The sequence below is a fragment of the Rhinopithecus bieti genome, unplaced genomic scaffold (genome assembly GCF_001698545.2).
Source record: "Rhinopithecus bieti isolate Rb0 unplaced genomic scaffold, ASM169854v2 scaffold_25917, whole genome shotgun sequence".
In the NCBI taxonomy this organism is placed as follows: domain Eukaryota; kingdom Metazoa; phylum Chordata; class Mammalia; order Primates; family Cercopithecidae; genus Rhinopithecus; species Rhinopithecus bieti.
In genome coordinates this window covers 107415-125269 of record NW_016811595.1, presented here as the reverse complement: position 1 = coordinate 125269, position 17855 = coordinate 107415, and the positions used below count along the sequence as shown (strand labels likewise).

The 17855-nt window shown below is 45.1% G+C and overlaps 1 protein-coding gene across 1 annotated transcript; it reads right to left on the bottom strand.

The window, feature by feature from the left end:
- Positions 1-6174: 6174 nt before the first annotated feature.
- On the bottom strand, positions 6175-17370 carry RTL9 (retrotransposon Gag like 9). Its single transcript, XM_017894237.1, has 3 exons — positions 17248-17370; positions 7855-11949; positions 6175-7316 (listed from the first exon to the last, which is right to left on the bottom strand). The coding sequence occupies exons 2-3, from the start codon at positions 11896-11898 to the stop codon at positions 7197-7199; spliced, it is 4164 nt and encodes a 1387-aa protein (XP_017749726.1). The 5' UTR covers positions 11899-11949; positions 17248-17370; the 3' UTR covers positions 6175-7196.
- Positions 17371-17855: the final 485 nt, after the last annotated feature.

Genomic DNA, 17855 nt, shown 5'->3' with positions numbered 1-17855 from the left:
ACATATTATTTAGCTAGAAAAAGGAATGAAGTGATGATACGTGCTACAATACAGATGAACCTTGAAAACACTATGCTAAGTGAAAGAAGCCAATCACAAAAGATCACATGAAATATGATTCCATTTATATGAAATATGCAGAATAAGTAAATCTATAGAGACAGAAAATAGATTAGTGGCTTCCAGGGGCTGAGGAGAGGGGGGAGAATGAGAAGTCACTGTTAAAAAGTATAGGGTTGCTTTTTGGGGTGATGAAAATGTTCTGAAATTAGATTATGTTGATGGTCGTGCAACTATGTGCATACACCAAAAAACATTGAGCTATACACTTTACTTTTTATTTATTTATTTTCTTAGAGATAGGGTATCACTCTGTTACCCAGGCTGGAGTACAGTGGTGCAGTGACAGCTCACTGCAGCCTCAAACTCTTGGTCTCAAGCAATCTTCCTGCCTCAGCCTCCCAAGTAGCTAGGACTACAGGCATGTGCCACCACACTTGGCTAATTTAAATTTTGTTTTCTAGAGACAGGATCTCACTATGTTGCCCGGGCTTGTCTCAAACTTCTCGCCTCAAGTGATCCTCCCTACTAGGCCTCCCAAAGTGCTGAGATAACAGGTGCGAACCACTCCACTCAGCCTGAACTACACATTTTAAATGGGTGACGTATATGGAATGTGAGTTATGTCTTAATAAAGCTGTTACCAAAATATAATAAATTTTTAAAAAGCTATTAGAGGAAATTGTGGGAAAACAAGGGTCAGTCTGTTTAATATCCACTTACACATCAGTGCTTAAACCAGTGAAATTTTCAGCAAAGTTTGTCAAAGGGCAGGGGCTTCTTTTTTTAAAATTTTGTCAGCTTTCCCAGGCCCAGCCTAGTTCAACGTACAGCACGTTTTTTAATGGCGAATTGTCTCAGTTTTGTCAGAAAATGTTTTTGTTTCATTCTTATTCTTGCATGATAGTTGAGCAGAGCAGAGTGTATGGAATTTAGAGGCCCAGAGTTTTGCTCCTCAAACACTGTATGTAGTTAGCCTAGATCTCTTCTCACTCCACTACACAAGCCTTAGAGAGCTCAACAGCTTGTTGTTCTGTTGTTAAGATCCCTCGTTGTTTGTTGTCCCTGGGGGTGTTCCTTCTTTATGTCAGGCTCAGTTGTGAGTTTTTTCTCACACTTCACCCAACATTTCTCTGAGTCTCCAATGGGAAAAACCACTCTAGGTTATCTCTACCAAGTTGCCAAAACCAGAAACGTCTGGTGCCTTTTAGTGTGTGTATTCCCCTCAATGTTGAAACTAGGTTAACCTTCCTTGGGAGGGGGGTGCTGTTGGAAGGCAGCGATATGGAGTATCTAAAGGACTAATCATTTTTCTCCCTTACCCACATTTCCCCTTTCCTGAGGGAGAAGTGAAAAGGAGGGAGAAATAAGTGATGAGAAAGAAGTGTCAGTTATTGGTGTAACCATAAAAATGCCTTCCACCTTCAGAATCCTATACCCTTCCACACAGAATCTGGGTCCAAGACGTGTATCTGCTCAAAGGGAAGATGTTTAAGAAAGAATCTTATCCTCCTTCTTAGGCCAGAGCTCAGAACAGAGGCTACTGCACTCTGAGGCTACAGTGAGATCCTTGGCAGAATCTCTTGAGCTCAATAGAATTCTGCAACTCTTGATTCTTTTCCTTGAATATTGAAGACATTCCCCCAAATACCTCCAGGAAGATTCACATCTGGATCTAAGACAGAGAAAGAGAAAAGCAGGGCCATTTTTGCTCAGACCTCCAACTTTATGAACTTCAAATATCAGTTGCTGTTCAGTGGCAAATTTGTTCAGGAGAAGAGGGTGAATGCTCACAGGAGCCATCTGGCTCTGAATAACGAAGCTGTACATACAGTGGAGCATTGCATGTGTAGGCTCTAGGGTCAGATTGCGCGTGCTCAAATCCCAGCTCTGTTGCCTCTTAGCTCTGTAGCCTTGGGCCAGTTACTTAGCCTTTCTGTGACTCAGATTCCTGGTCTGTAAAATAGGATTAACCATCCCCTTCTCAGGCTTGTTGTAAAGATTACATGAGATAATCTAGATAATTTAATTAGTCCAGCACTTGAGCCTGTGTTAAGTGCTCAATAGTTAAGTGCTCCATAGGTGCTAATATTAAACTGTGGCTTTTGCCAGTTTTCTGTGTTGGATTTACTTTTAAACCTGCCCTCACAGTTTAAATAGAACCCCTAAAGAGATTGGATTCTGAATATGTCCCAACTAGTCCTATCCTAACCCATGCACATCCCAACACCCTCATGGCCAAGCAAATGTAAGAGAGGAAACATTCTTTTCCTCTGTCTTCTTAGTTCTGTAATTGGGACCTGAAAATCACACTAATAAAGGACAGATTTTAACAAGAGGAAAGAAATGCAAATTTTGTTTGATATTAATATTTCATTGTTACATGCACAGGGGCTTTCAGAGAAAAGAACTGAAGATGCAAAGAAGTGGTAAGATTTGGAGGCTTATATGCCATTTTAACAAAGGGTGATAATTTATGGAGAAGTGACAAGACAAAGGAAAAGAGGTTTGGGCTTCTAGGAGAAGTATATTGTGGGAAGGTAAAATATGAGTGTCTTGGGTGACAGGTGCCTAAATTTAGTCTTCAATCACTATACAATTCACCATGTAACTAAAACCCTTGTACCCTCAAACAAACATATATAATATAAAATACACTATAATACCATAATATATGTATTATAATTACATTATATATATATATATATGAAACTAATAGAAGATACAGGTTGTTTTAGAAAAGTTTGTTTATACAGACCTATGTTCGTGCTGACTTTCTGTCTCTAGTGATGATGGTTGTTTTTTCATGGTACAGGAGAGGAGAGGAGAAACATCTTCACAAAGGGAAATTTACATCCTACTTTAATGCATATAGGGGTGCAAAGAACTCTTTCTGCATTTGCTACTCCTTAATTGCACTTCTTAATTGCCCTCAGCTCAAAATAATCACAATGCTAAAGTGACACATTTGGGAGTGGCATAGTCTGATCCCCCTCAACAGACAATAACAAGCTCTTATATTTGTATGTCTTGCATTTGATTTTTCCAAGCACTATCACAAATCTTTACCCCACAATGCTGCGAGGTTTGCAGAACAATTATTACTCCTATTTTAGAGAAGAGGAAACTGAGGTCTCAAGAGATAGTGTCCTGCCTGTTTAAAACTATCCAGCTTATTAGAGGGAGAGACAGAAGTACTCAAAGTCAAGTCTTGGATGGGCGTGGTAGCTCACATCTGTAATCCCAGCACTTCAGGAGACCAAGGCGGACACATCACTGGAGGTCAGGAGTTCGAGACCAGCCTTGTCAACATGGCAAAACCCTGTCTCTACTAAAATAACAAAATTAGCCAGGCATGGTGGCAGGCACCTGTAATCCCAGCTACTCGGGAGGCTGAGGCACCAGAATCACTTGAACTCACGAGGCAGAGGTTGCCATGAGCTGACATTGCACCACTGCACTCCAGCCTGGGCAGCAGAGCAAGATTTTGTCTAAAAAAATTTAAAATTAAAAAAAAAAAGAAAAGAAAAGTCTCCCTATCCAGTGTCATTTCAAACTACTACAGTATCTATTCTATAAATCTTCCCTTTGGTCATAAGAGATCTAGCAGCTTGCTTCCCCATCCCACAATTGTTCAAGTTGCTTTCAGACCATGTGAGGAGGAAGAAAACACACAATCCGTAGGGGGGCTAGTCTCTCCATAGCATGAGTTATTTTATCTGTAATATTCTGATTGGAGAATGAGGTTGAAAGTGCCTCAATGTCTGAAGCAATGGTGTATTGGAAGAAACGGAGGGGAAGGGCCCCTCATTTGATCTGATCAAAGTAGTCCAGTGTAGTCCAGTAGTCCAGTGGACTGAGCCTGGCTGAGCCCAAAGTGAAACTCAGAAATGACTGGAAACTGTCTGAGGCATTCATCATTCAGCAGCAGCCTGAGCCTGAGCCTGTACCTGTATGGGAATAGTGGTCTTTAAGAGAAAGTTCTCTATGCTGTTCCCTGAGGAGCAGAAACAGAGACAAGGTTGGGGGGTGACAGGATGGCAGAAGGATGAAGAAAGAGGAAAGGTTGACATTTGGTCTCCCGCTGTGCCCCAAAGATTGGTTGTGTGGAGAGGGTTCCTGGCATTTCATCACCTGGAACAAAGTGATTTGGAAGAAATCTGGATTTACAGCACCTTGGGTGAGTCTCTACTCAGCAGGAGTAGAGATCAGGTAGAAGAACACAGAAATGGGGACTGAAGCGTGGGTCTGGATAGAGGACCTGAGGACCTTTGTTCTTGGCATAGGAACCAAGTCTGAACGTTTGAGCAAGGGCAGGGAGATGTTGCTGCAGGTAGAAGCTGAAGCTGTTTCTCTTATGCAGGCCTCACTGAGACGCGTGGTAGAAGCAGGTTTTTTTTGGTGTCCAGGTGTGGCACAGAATTCCAAGAGGCATTTCCACCCTTCTGGGGGAGCCATCAGTTCCGTCAGCCAAGGCTACCAAAGAGAAGGCAGCACCACTTAGGCTCCACTCAGGTGTGCAGCTGTGAGCACTCCAGAATCCACGTCTCCTCTGAGGAGGGGTTTCTGTGTTCTCACAGCCAGAAGCACCTGCCAGTATCTGGGTGGGGTGTAGTGGCTCCCCTCAAGTGGCAATGTGGGCAGCTGACTCCCATGGGACAGGGTAGGAGTCAAAGAACAACAGGAGAGGACTGTCTCAGAGCATGTGAAACTTATGAAATCTGCCACAAATAATTGGGGGAAACCTTCAAGGGATTGAGATCCTGTAACACAGGTGGTGACAGTGGTCCATCACATCCAAGATTTTCCTGCTTATGGGACATTATTTTTACCCGTGGACCAGTGAGGCCTGGAGAAACTTGAAACCCCATTTTATAGCAGATGAAATGGTGTCAAGTACTTGGGCCTATAGTAGCCCAGCTCCATGTAGATACTGAGGAACTCTTGAAACATTTCTAAATAAAACCTTTAGGATGGGTAGAAGAACAGGCACTGAGCTCTGGCAGGGTACGATTGGGCTTCATTTGTTCCATTTATCTCTAGTGATGTTAGCTTGAAGGAGAGGACAGCAAAACAATAAGAAGAAGAATGGCTAGGGAGAAAATAAATAAAAGAATTGCCATTCTTCTCCATTAGCATGGCTATAAGAAAATCAGGTTCATTTTTAGGACATTGTCCTTTCTGTATACATTTTCCAGGCATAAGTTGCGAATTCTATATTATCCATTTCTTTTTCAGCAGAGAGAAAACTCGACAGTGCTTTTCGTAGCTAAGAGCAATCCTGGCAGAAAAAGGACGTCCAAACTCCACTTGGTCTTGGACTGGGCTAGGTGTGAGCCAACAGACCCAGAGAAGAGGGGGAAAGCTGGGTCGCCAGTGGCCAGCCATCTCTCTGGAATTCGTATTTCCTGACTTATCGCACCTTCTTTATCCTGAGGCAAAAGCATTGGTGATTGAGGCAGCTGCAGGCAACCCACACGGCCAGATTCTTATGTACAGTATCAAGGGGCTGCCAATTTGTCTGGCAATCTGTCTTTCCTGAGTATCATTTTCCTCTTCCTGAAATCAGACCCAAAGTTAAGGGTAATGGAGCAGTGGACTTGAGTCCTGGAGCAGTGGACTTGAGTCCTCAGAGAAGGTTAGGTCTCTGTCCATGAATTACCATCTCCGCTGCCACCACCCTAGATTAAGTCACCCAGCCAGTCAGTTACGTGGACTGTTGAAGTAGAGGGCTCAGCTGCTCTCTGATCCCTTCCTCCATCCTGTCTCCAAACTGTTGCCAATTTAACTATCTAAAATAAGTTTCTAATCATGTCTCTCCTACTGTTGTTGAAAGATTATTGAGTAACTCAATTATATGGACTACTATTGAATACATAAATTGGTCCTATTTGCATCAAATTCCCCATTGTCCTGATTTCTTCTCTTCACAGCCTTCACAATTCCAATCTAAGTTCGGTGTGTTCTTGTTCTCCCCACTCCATTGGAATGGAATGTTCATATCAGCAGGATTCTTATCTGTCTGTCCCCCAAACAGTAGCTGACATAAGTTACATAACTAATATTGGTGGAATAAAGGACACAGTAAATCAAATTCTAGGAGCCACAATGAACTCTTTTTTCATAAATGAAGTTTATTTACTTTTATAATTACAAATGTAATACATGCTTACTGTAGAGAATCTGAAAAGTATAGAGAAGTAGAAAGAAGAAAATAAAAACTACCCATAACCCCACCACCTGAAGGCAAACACTGCTCACATTATGTTCTAACTATCTATGCCTGTTTATAGACCAAGACCCTCATCAAGAGTGCTGGCCATGAAGCACAACAGCCAAGGGGAGTGAGAGCAATCAACAACTGAGGGGGTCACCCAGAGGTCAGAGCTGGAGAACGCGCACTGAGGGACACGACAAAGGCCATAAACAACAGATCAAGAGATCAGAAGCTGACAACACAAGAACAAGTTGTATTACTGTAAGAATGTAGTGAGATGGTGTTTGTCAAGAGTTTAGCCCAATGCCTGTCACATGATAGATACATTATCAATAACTGGTAGCCATCATACTATCACTATAATTATTATTATGGGTCAAAACGAATGGTTCAGGATGGATACTATAAACAGGGCAAGGACCCTGGAGACCCATTTTAGGTGCTATGAGTTGGGGCATACAGGGCAAGTCTACTGGGTTACAAGGGTGGTATAGGAGTGGGCATCGCTCTCCTTATAGGCTCCCCTGCCAGGTGAAATAGAACCAGGGATTCCTCAAGTTTGCCTGTTGACACATGGCAAGATACACTAAGGGGTTTTGAGGTAAGATATGATTTATCCTGCCTAGACTTCTCCCTGGACCAAGAACTAGTACTGGCCTCAGTGGTGATGGGAGTTCAAAACCTCATACACCATACACTCTTGTGGTCCACACTCTGATTGTCAGGGCAGGTCATAGGCATGTGGGTGAAAGAGAAGGTCAAATCAGCCAAGTGAGAGGTAAGGTGGGATGTGCCTGGAGCGGGAGGCTGAAGGGTGAAGGCAACAAGGTTTATGATGTAGTTGAATGGAATGGGTCCAGGAACCAGTCCTCCAGTTAGCAGTCGAGTCAGATATCACAGGAGAAGATTCCATGGAGTTTTACTTGTTGGTATGGGCCTTCTGATGATGGCCTGTGCTCTGTCCAAGGTGGTCATGAAGACCTTCTTGGGGGTCTCCATGCTCTTTCAGGTAGTAACAGCGTTTGGGAACATGCTGGTGCTGGGAGTGAGAAAAAGACAACAGAGGTAAGAGCCACACTTACTATGACAAGGGGTGTTCTGCCTGGATAAGTTCTGTAACCTAGCAGATCAAGGCACTTTGCTAATTTGTCTGACTTGCATACAGTGTGACCAAGGAGTAGGCTATTCTAATTCCTTAGTGACCTGACTCCACAACACCTGTTGCTGTAGATGGGCCCCAGCTCCCAAAAGACCCATTTATTAGAATTGGACTTGGAACAAGGGGAGAATTGGAACTGAGCCCAGCCAGTTCCCTCATAATGAGAAGAATTCGTACTTCAACTATCCCACGTCCTCAGTAACTTGGGCAGGACATTGCTCCTCAAAGTAGTTAATATACCCAAAATAACTGCAGAGCCATGCTCACTTGATGAAACTTCAGCTTAGGGTTTAATGGTCTAGGAGCTCCATGCCTCCCCCTTGCCTCTTCCCGATTCTACCAAGGAAGCAGGATGTATTCCTTGTCGTGACCTCCTCATTTCTCTGCTCAAAACTTTCAGTGGATTTCCCCTCATTACCTCCTCAGTCTGCTGCTGAGAGCTCAGTTCATTCTCCATGGCCTCCTCATTATTCCGCTTACAGGCTGTTGGCAGAACCTGGCTTGAGTTGCCCGGGGAATCCTTCTCTTCAGCCAGCTGGCACTCGGTGTACAGAGACCTGTCTATCAGCTCCTTTAGGCTGCCAGCCACCTTCAGGAAGATCCGACCCATTTTGGTGGTAACAGCTTCTGAGAGTCCTTCCAGAAATCTGGTCCGTAGAATGGCATCAGACCAAGACAAATGTCGGGCCAGCAGCAGGAAGTCAGTGGCATACTGCCTGACTGACTTTTGGCCCTGTTTGGGATGGCAAAGAACAGCACTGAGGATGTCTATCTCAGATAGGGAGTCATATACGCCCTGGGATCTTCTCAGGAAAGACTTATTTTCATCTGAGAGAGGTTCTCCTACCTCCATCTGCAAGATGAACCACCTCTCTGCTGCTCCCAGATGAAGAGACACCAGAAATGCCATTCTCTCTGAATCGTCCAAAAACCCCTTCATTTGCTTCTCCTCATCAATCTCCATCTCTTCCTCCACAGAGCATGAGCCCCGGGCTGCTTCCTGCTCTTCTAAGAGGTAACAGAGTGCTGGGGTCAACATTCCGAAGGATGGCACTTCCTTTGGTGGTGGTTTCGTAGTTTCAGGAGTTGTGGTAGTCATGTGTGGTGTGGGCTTTGATCCAGAGGCTGTGATGTTACTGTGAGAGATGGAAGCCTCTCCAGAGTCTGTGGTTTTGTTTTCCAGAGTGGACGTCACTCCAAAGGCTGTCTGTGGTGTGGACATTGTTCCGGGGCCTGAGGCCCTCATTAGTGGTGTGGACCTCCCTCTAGAGTCTGTGGCTGTCATTTGTGGCATGGACATCCCCATGCCACATCCAGAGGCTGTGGCTCTCGGTAGTGGCATGGGCATCGATCCAGAAATTGAGGATCTCATAAATGATGTGGACATTGCTCCAGAAGCAGAGGCTCTAATTGGCACTGTGGCCATCCCTCCAGACACTGTGTATGTTGTTTGTGGCAAGGACGTAGATCTAGAGTTCGCAACACTGGTTTGCAATGTGGACATTGCTCCAGAGGCCATGGTTTCCATTAGCGGCATAGACATCTCTCCAGAATCCATGGCTGACATTAAAGGCATGGGCATTGTTCCAGAGGCCGGGGCTCTCGTTAATGGCTTGGACATCCCTCCAGAGACCATGGCTGTTGTTTGTGCAGTGGACATATGTCCAGAGGCTGAAGCTCTCATTAACTCTGTGGACACAGTTTCACAGGCTGAGGGTCTCCTTAGTGGTATGGACATAGTTCCAGAGGCTGGAGCTCTTACTAGTGGTGGGGACATCCCTCCAGAGGCTGGGGCTCGCACTGGTAATGTGCACATGTCTCCAGAAGCTGTGGGCATCATTTGTGATGTGGATGTCACTCTAGAGTCTGGGGCTCTCATCAGTGGCATGGACATCCCTCCAGAGGCTGTGGATCTTGTTAGTGGCATGGACATTGCTCCAGAGATGGGAGCCTTCACTTGTGGCATGGACATCATTCCAGAGGCTGTGGTTGTCATTTGTGGAGCAGACATGGCTCCATAAGCTGAGGATCTCAGAGACGTGGGTAACTCTCCAGAAGCTGGAGTTCTCATTAGTGGTAGGGACATCTCTCCAGAGGATGGAGCTCTTGTGAGCAGTGAGGGCCTCTCTCCAGAGTCTGAGGTTCTCATTAGTGGTGTGGACATTGTTTCAGAGGTCCAGGCTCTCATTGTTGGTGTGGACATCACATCAGAGTTTGGGGCACTCATTTGCATCCCTCCAGCAGTCATGGATCTCATGGGAGACATGGACATCCCTCCAGGATCTTGGGTGCTCATTGGCTGACCGAGCATCTTTCCAGAGGCTTTGGCTCTCATTAGTGAGGCAGGCGTTACTCCCAGGTCTTGAGCTCTCATTAGTGGCATGGACATCCCTCCAGAGACTGTGGCTGTCATTTGTGATGTGGTCATTGCTCCAGAAGCTGTGTCTCTCATTAGCAGTGCAGACAACCCTCCAGAGACTGTGTCTGTCATTTGCGGCATGGACAGAGCTCCAGAAACTGTGTCTCTCATTAGCAGTGTGGGCATTGCTTCAGAAGCTGTGGTTGCCATTTGTTCCGTGAACATCGTTCCTGAGGCTTTGGGTGTCATTAGTGGCTTGGACAATGCTCCAGAGGCCAGAGCTCTCATTTGTGGACAGGACATCACTCCTGAGGCTGTGTCTCTCATTAACAGGGTGGATGTTGATCCAGAGGTTTGGGCTGTCATTAGTGGGGTGGACATTGCTCCAGAAGTCATGGCTCTCATCTGTGCTGCAGATGTCAATCCTGAGGCCATGGTTCTCATTTGTGGCATGGACATTGCTTCAGAGACAGGGGCTCTCATTTGCAGCACGGACATTGATCCAGAGGCTGGGACTGTCAATTGTGGCACGGACATTGTTTCAGAGGCTGTGTCAATAACTGGTTGGGTGGACATTGCTCCAGAAGCTGGAGCTCTCCTCAGTGGCGTGGACATCTTTCCAGAGGCTGTGGCTCTCATGTGTTGTTTTGCCACAGCTTTCATAGAGCCTGTGGGCATTGCTCCAGAAGTTTTGGCCATTGTTAACTGTGCGGACATTACTCTAGAGGTTGTGGTTGACATTTGCTCTGTGGACATCACTCCAGAGCTTGGGACTGTCATCAGTGAGGTGGTCATGGCTCCAGAGGCTGGAACTGTCTTTTGCAATGTAGACATATTTCCAGAGGCTGGGGCTCCCATTAGTGGTGTGGACATTGCTCCAGAGTCTAAAGCTCTTACTGGTGGTGCAGGCATCTCCCCAGAGGCTGTTGCTCTCATTGGCAGGGAAGACATGATTTCAGAGTCTATATTTTGTGTTGACCATGGGGACATCACTCCAGAGCCTGGGGCTGGCATCGTTTGGGTGGGCATCACTCCAGAGGCTAGAGCTGTCATTACTGCTGGGGACATTGCTTCAGCATCTGGAGCTGGCTTTGGTAATGTGGACATTTCTCCAGCATCTGGGACTGACAGTAGCGGTGTGGACGTTACTTCAGAACCTGGAGTTGACATTAAAAGTGAAGACATTATTCCAGAGTCTAGATCTGACATGAGAGGGGTAGGTATTCCCCCAGAGTTTTGGGTGCTTGTTGGCTGGGGTGATGTTCCTCCAGAAGCTAGGGCTGACATTATCAGTGAGGATATTGCTTCAGAGTCTGTGCCTGACATTAGCAGCGAAGATATCTCTCCAGAGGCTAGAGCAGTCATTAGCACTTTGGACATTGCTTCGGTGTCTTCATCTGTAATTTGCAATGGGGACATTGCCTCAGAGCTGGGAGCTGGCACTGGCTGTGTAGACATCACTCCAGGATTCATATCTTGCATTAGAATTGGGGATATCTCTCCAGAATCTGGGGCTAGCATTAATGGTGTGGACATTGCCTCGGAGGATGAAGTGCTCATTATAGGTGTAGACATCGCTCCAGAGGATGAAGCTGGCATTGCCAATGGTGATATCTCTGCAGAATCTGGTGCTGCCATTAGTGTTGTGGACATCATTCCAAAGTCAGGAATTGTCATCATTCCTGGGGACATTACCCCATACTCTGAAGTGGACAGCAATGGGGACAATGTTCCAGAATCTAAGGTTGGCATTAGCAATGGGGACAGTGCCCCAGGGTCTGAGGCTGGCATTAGCAATGGGGAAAGTGTCCCAGAGTCTGAGGCTGGCATTAGGGGTGGGGATAATTCTCCAGAGTTTGGTACTCCCATTAGAGGTGCAGACATGGTGTCAAAGGCTGGAGATGTCATCAACTGTGTGGATGTCCCTCCAGGGTCTGAGGCTGAAGTTGAGACTATAGGCAACTGTACATGAGAATGCAGAATCTGTACGTCTGCTCTGGTCTCTGTCATTGGTCCAGAGAAGGCCATCCGCTTGTTTTGGGGCTCAACATTTTCCTCCCTCATTGTATTGTTGAATCGCAGTGAATGTAAGGGTATTGACATATCTGCCACAGCCACAGGACAGTGTGGAGGGAGCCCAAGCGGCAAGAAAATCTGTAAATAAGAAACAAGTTTAGAGGTCAAAAGTCAGTATCAAGAAGACTGGGAAATAGACAAATTGCTCATGGAGACCTGTTTTTATGCGTTCTCAGGTATACGGCATTGAAGGTGAGGCTATCAGATTAAAGAAGCTGTGAAGCAATGAACAACTTTGGAGTTGGAGCAAATATCCCTTCTGCCTCTATTCTTTTCAAACCAACCCACAGCCTCTCAGCTTGTAAATGCTATAAACGCCAGCAACCTCCGCAGCCAGGAGCCTGAGCAGTCCTGACTCAAATAAAGCAGCAGCACCACCTTCTGGCCAAGTGTGAGAAATGCAGGTTCCTGGCCTGTATTCTATCCCACCGCAGTACTCACAAGCCAGCCAAGGTACTGGCAGGCCTGAATGAGAAAGTCCTTTGCCCCAGGATAATCATTAGTTCCTGGAGCTCATTGAATTCTGCCAATGGTTTAATCCTCATTTTACTACTCTGATGGCCCTGAATGTTCTCCTCAGGAAAAGGGAGACATTTATCTGATCAATGACTGAGAGCAACATTCCATGAACTGAAAATTCTGCTTATTGTTTTCATTATTCTTATTAATAACAGCAACCACCACCCCATTACTACTATTTATTTATTGCTTCACATAGTATGTGCCAGGCACTGTACTTTAGACAACTGTTCACAACTTCCTATAACATGAGGGCCTTTGTAAGCATTATCCCATTTGGTTCTTGCAATCTCCTGGGCAATAGATACTATTATCCCCATTTTACCAGCTTTCTCAGATTAGCCAGGGTCAAGGCTAAAATAGGGTCACTGCAACAGTAACAAACTGTATATCATTGACTGTGACCCCCTCCTGGGGGTTGCCTAGTGTTTGGCATCCCTGAGCTTGCATTCAATTATTTCTCTGACGTCCTAGACCATGGGTCACTTAAAGCCCAGTCTCTAGCATGTCCAAGTTTCAAGTTTCTCTGATGACATGGGGGTGGGTGATCCAGAGCCTCACCCCTCCAGTCTGCTCCAATAGGCAGCCCCAGAAGGGGCTTTTGGACACACAGCTTGGAAGCCAATGCGAATATTACACAATGTTGACATGTCCCCACAGCCTGCTCATGCCAAAAGCAGAAAACTTGCTACTTTGGGACAATGTCACAAAGCCATCAACCTCATGGAATTGTGATTCCATAATAATGAGAAAACTTGCAACAGAAATGCTAACAGTGAACATTTCTTTAGCATGCACTGACTGGCAAACACTCTGCTAGGCACTTTACATGTATCATCTCATGTGGTCCCCATAGCAACACTAAGAGATTTCAGTGGTACTCTTCCTTTATCTTACAAATAAGAAAATTCAGACCCAGAGAAGCTTAATAATTTGCCTGCGGTCACATAGATTCCTGGCTCCATCCACAGAGCCCCCTACTCTTCACCACTGTGCTATAAAGATGCACCTCTCCCCCTTACTCAGTCACACTACCGAGTCCCCTGCCTCTGTCTCCAGCCTGGACAACCCCAAGATGGTTGTCACAAAAGAAATGCGGGCCTTCTGCTGACACCCTGGTTATTGTAATAATTGGTGCAATGGGAAAGATGAGTCAAAAGAGCAGCCATAGACCTCCACCTCCCATCTTCAGAAAAATTTCTGAACATGCCACAGTTTCCCACCAGGCAAAACCCAGAAAGATCTTACCTTGCCAGTGACAGAGAAGAGGGAAAGAGTATCCTTTGCACCCCTAGCTCTTTTACTATGGCCAATTAACTTATACCTCGTGCCCAGCCAGTTCATTAAAGTAAGACCCAGTACCAACAGCTGTTCTCTGCAATCTCCCTTTGCTATCCCCTGCCACGCCCCCCTGCCCGCCAGCCAGCCTGCCCGCCCACCCGCCCCACTGCTCCTGACTTGCTACTGCTTGCTCTGTCTCTCTGGTCCCAGATTCCTGCCTCTATATAGGCTCTGACATTTGCCTCTGGCCGCCTTTCACTTGACAGTCCTCCAGAAGCTCCGCTTTAGCACTTGGCCTATGCAACTCCACCCCTCTTCCCTGTCACCCCAAACAGTCCCACCAGCCTATGCCCCACCCCACTCTGCCCAAAGAAAAGAGGAGACTGACACAATTAAAAAGATGCGATGAAAAGGGTCCCTGCCAGGAAACAAGATATGTGCCCTCTGCGGTTGAGTAGACACAGGAGTCGTGGGACCCAGACACTGCAACTGATATGACATGGAAGCACAGGCAGAGGGCTCGAGGGAAAGAAACTGAGGCTGGAGACTGAGTAGAACAGCATCAGAAACATTCAAAGAGGTTCAGGTGCAGGGAAAGAGGGTTTGGGAGGATGGACAGTGGGGGCTGGCAAGCAAACACCTTAATAGAGCCCTGTAATGGTGATCATAACAAAGGCAATTTACCCCAGGGTCAGAGACACAGAGAAAAATCCAGCGACCGGATCCCTGCCACAGGACTAGGATTCAACAGAAAGCCTCCATGGATTTCAGACAGCTAGCAAGAAAAACAGACCAGCCTTGAGCATACCAGGTGAGGGCTTGTTCATACAAATAGGGCTACAGCCTGCTTTTTAGAACTGGGGCACAAGGTCAGAGTAGAGCTAGCAGAAAGGTTTACCGGAGTACTCCAGTTTTCCTGAATTGGTGCACTCAGTCTAAGGGGAGAAACCCTCAGTCTAAGGAGAATCGGTCCCTGAGCCTTGGATAGGGCAAAGCCTCCAGGTGAAGTTCAAGCAGCGCAGGTATAGGGATATAGAGTTCGACAAGGGAGGCATTCAGGTCGTTATAAACCTCATAATTAGCAACCAACAACAACTGAGCACTTGGGCTAAGCACTACACATGCATTATGTAATTCCGACCTCCCAGCAACACCCGTAAGGTAGGCATTGAGGTCATTCCCATTTTATACATGAGGAAATGGGCTTGGAGAAGGCTATGTGACCACGGTCACATAAAATAATAATAATAATAATAATTTTTTAAAAGCCCAGATTTCAGCCCTGGCCATTCTGTTTCCAAAATAATTTTATCTCTTTGTAATCAGACAAGTGATTAGAAACTCGGAGTACTCTACTCACTGCCATCGCCCCCACATCCCCACACCACAAAGCAAGGAAACTTTCTTACTACAAATAGTTGAATCCTTGTAGTAATAATAACAACAACAGCAACAACTGATATTCCTTGAACTCTTCCCATATGCCAAGAATGGGGCTGAGGGCTTCACCAGCATTATCTCATTTGATCTTTACAATTACCCTGTGAGCTAGATCCTTTAAATTCTCAGTACACAGGTAAGGAAACTGAGCCTCCGTGAGATGAATTGACATGACCAAAAGCACACAGCTCTGTGTGATTCCAGACCTCACTATAGTATACTACTCAAAAGAAAAATTCCAGTCACTCTCCTCTCCCCTCAAAGAAAAAAATTAAATACATAAAAGTCACAGAATAGGCATTCTATTAACAATGGCCTCACAACAACTATTATTATTATTATTAACACACCTAACAATAAAAGCTAACGTTTACTGTGCCAGGCCCTGTGCTAAGTACTTTACCTACATGATCTCATTTGACACTTACAACATACTACGAGGTAGGTTCTATTAGCACCTTCATTTTCCAGATGAGAAACCAGAGAAACAGAGAGGTTAACTAGCTTTCCCAGTGTCACACAGCTGCAGGGCACTGTTTATGTTCTAATGCAACAATTTTGGAAATAACCTAAGTGTCTAACGTTAGGACACGACTCATTTAATGATTAAATGAATCATGGTGCAATTGTAGCAGCCATTATTACAGCCATTGAAAATATATTCTAATGTGTACATGAGGATCTGATTATCATAAAGATAAATATGTAGACTTTTGCATAGAAAAAAATAAAATCTGGAAAGATATATACCAAACATCAACAGTGACCATAGTTGAATGATGGGATTAGAGGGGATTTTTTATTTTTATTTTCCTTATCTGTATTTTCTCATTGGTCTATAATGGACCCATAATACGAAAAGAGAAAAACTAATAAAAGTTAATTTTTTTTTTAAAGATATGTTTCCCTAGGGTTCTTTCTCAAGCCCTTTTCACTCCATTCCTTGCAAGCTCTCTCTAGGAATCCCCAACATCCACCCCCCACCCAAGCAACCTTTCTACCCCAACAAGCTTAATGGTTGTACCATTTTATTTTGTGTTTTATTTTAGTTTGTTTTAAAATAATTTCTTCTTTCTCTAACTTTTATTTATGTTTAATAATTACATAAGTAATCTAGGAATATAGTCTTAGGATAAAGACTTGAAATCCTCCATACTTTGGATAAAGCTAAAGTCCTGAAAATGCCCCACCCCACCAGCCCCCCATCCTCCGCAAGTCCCATTCCTCTGTCTGTTCACAGTTGGGTGTGTCTCCTTCTAAACTTTCTCTAGCTGCAATGGCATTCAGAGTTCATATCATTCAATTGCTTGCAAAACCCAGTGTGTGCAAAGAGCTGCAGTTAGAAAACCATCCTGGCACTGGTCACTCCAGGGTTCCAAGTTCTGGCCCATTGTGACTATTTTCATCAGCCTGCTTCTAAGGAGGCTACTGAGAGAGGATTCTTGCTTGCTCAGCCCATGTGAGGCATAGACTTCTGTTCTATTAAAGCCAGAGTCTCTAGGAACACAGAGAAGAGAGGCCTTCTAAGGAAGGAAAAGCCCAGAATTTGCTGCTTAGCATCTCTCAGGTCCCTCACGTCCCACCCAGTCTGCACTGATCAATACGGCTAGGAGGTGTCATGCTCCTGCCGCCTCACAAAAGGTAATTGAGTTTAGGGGATTGCATGGCTAGCTGCTCGGGGAAATAAGAATAAACAAGAGCCGGTTCAATATGTCAACAAATAGCTTTCCAGCTGTTGAAAATAAGCCTTTGCCTAGATTCTCAACAATATTCTCTCCCCAAGCCCTAGCAAATAGGCAACCAGATAACTGAAAACAGACAACCTAAGGGTAAAGAAATACCTGGTCTACTTTAGGATCTTCTGCCTTCCTTGATCATTCAGGGAAGTAGAAACCCTCCCCACTTCCTTCCTCCCCCACAGCCCTGACACTTAAAATGCCCATCGGCTCTTTATAAATAAAGAGGGGGAAATAGCTAACATTTACTGAGTGCTTACTATGCCAGGCACTATGTTAAACACTTTACATACCTCATCTTATTTATTGAACGATAAACCAATAAAGTGGTTTTTTTACTCCCATTTTCTAAATCAGCTAAAGAACTGAACTACAGAGAAATTAAAATGAAGTAACTTACCTTGGCTCTCACCGCTGAGAGGGAGTGAAGCTGGTCTTGTCACTCGGGTCTGTCTGACTCAGCCAGTGCTCTTAACTCACAGGAGAGTCACACACTGTCTTCAAGTCTCTGAAGGGCTGTCATATGGAAGAGAGGGTAGGTGTGTTCTGGGTAGCTCCAAAGAAAAGGATTTGACTGTTAGTTGGGAATTATGCTTTCATTGGATGTGCTGCAAATTCCCCAAACAACATGTATATGCATGTCCAACTCTATAGGGAAAAGAACATTATAAGAAGAGCAAACGGAACTGCCTTGCATTAGGTGCCGGCCTGAAGGATCTGTGGAATCAAAGAGAACAGGAGGGATACCAGAGGACTGCAAATGGGCAGTGTCCCAATTTTCTTAAATAAGGAAACTACAGACCAGTATACCGTAAACTCCAGAGCTGTAAGCTTGATGTCAGTCCTCGGAGAGATTCTGCTGCAGATTACGAAGCAGGTAATTTATAAGCACTTAGAACATAAGTGGCAATAGGAGGTACCTAAAGGTGCTAGCAGAACACTCAAAATTAGACCAGTTCCCAGACTTGCAGCTAATGCAACCCAAAATTTGAGAGGCTGATATTGAAC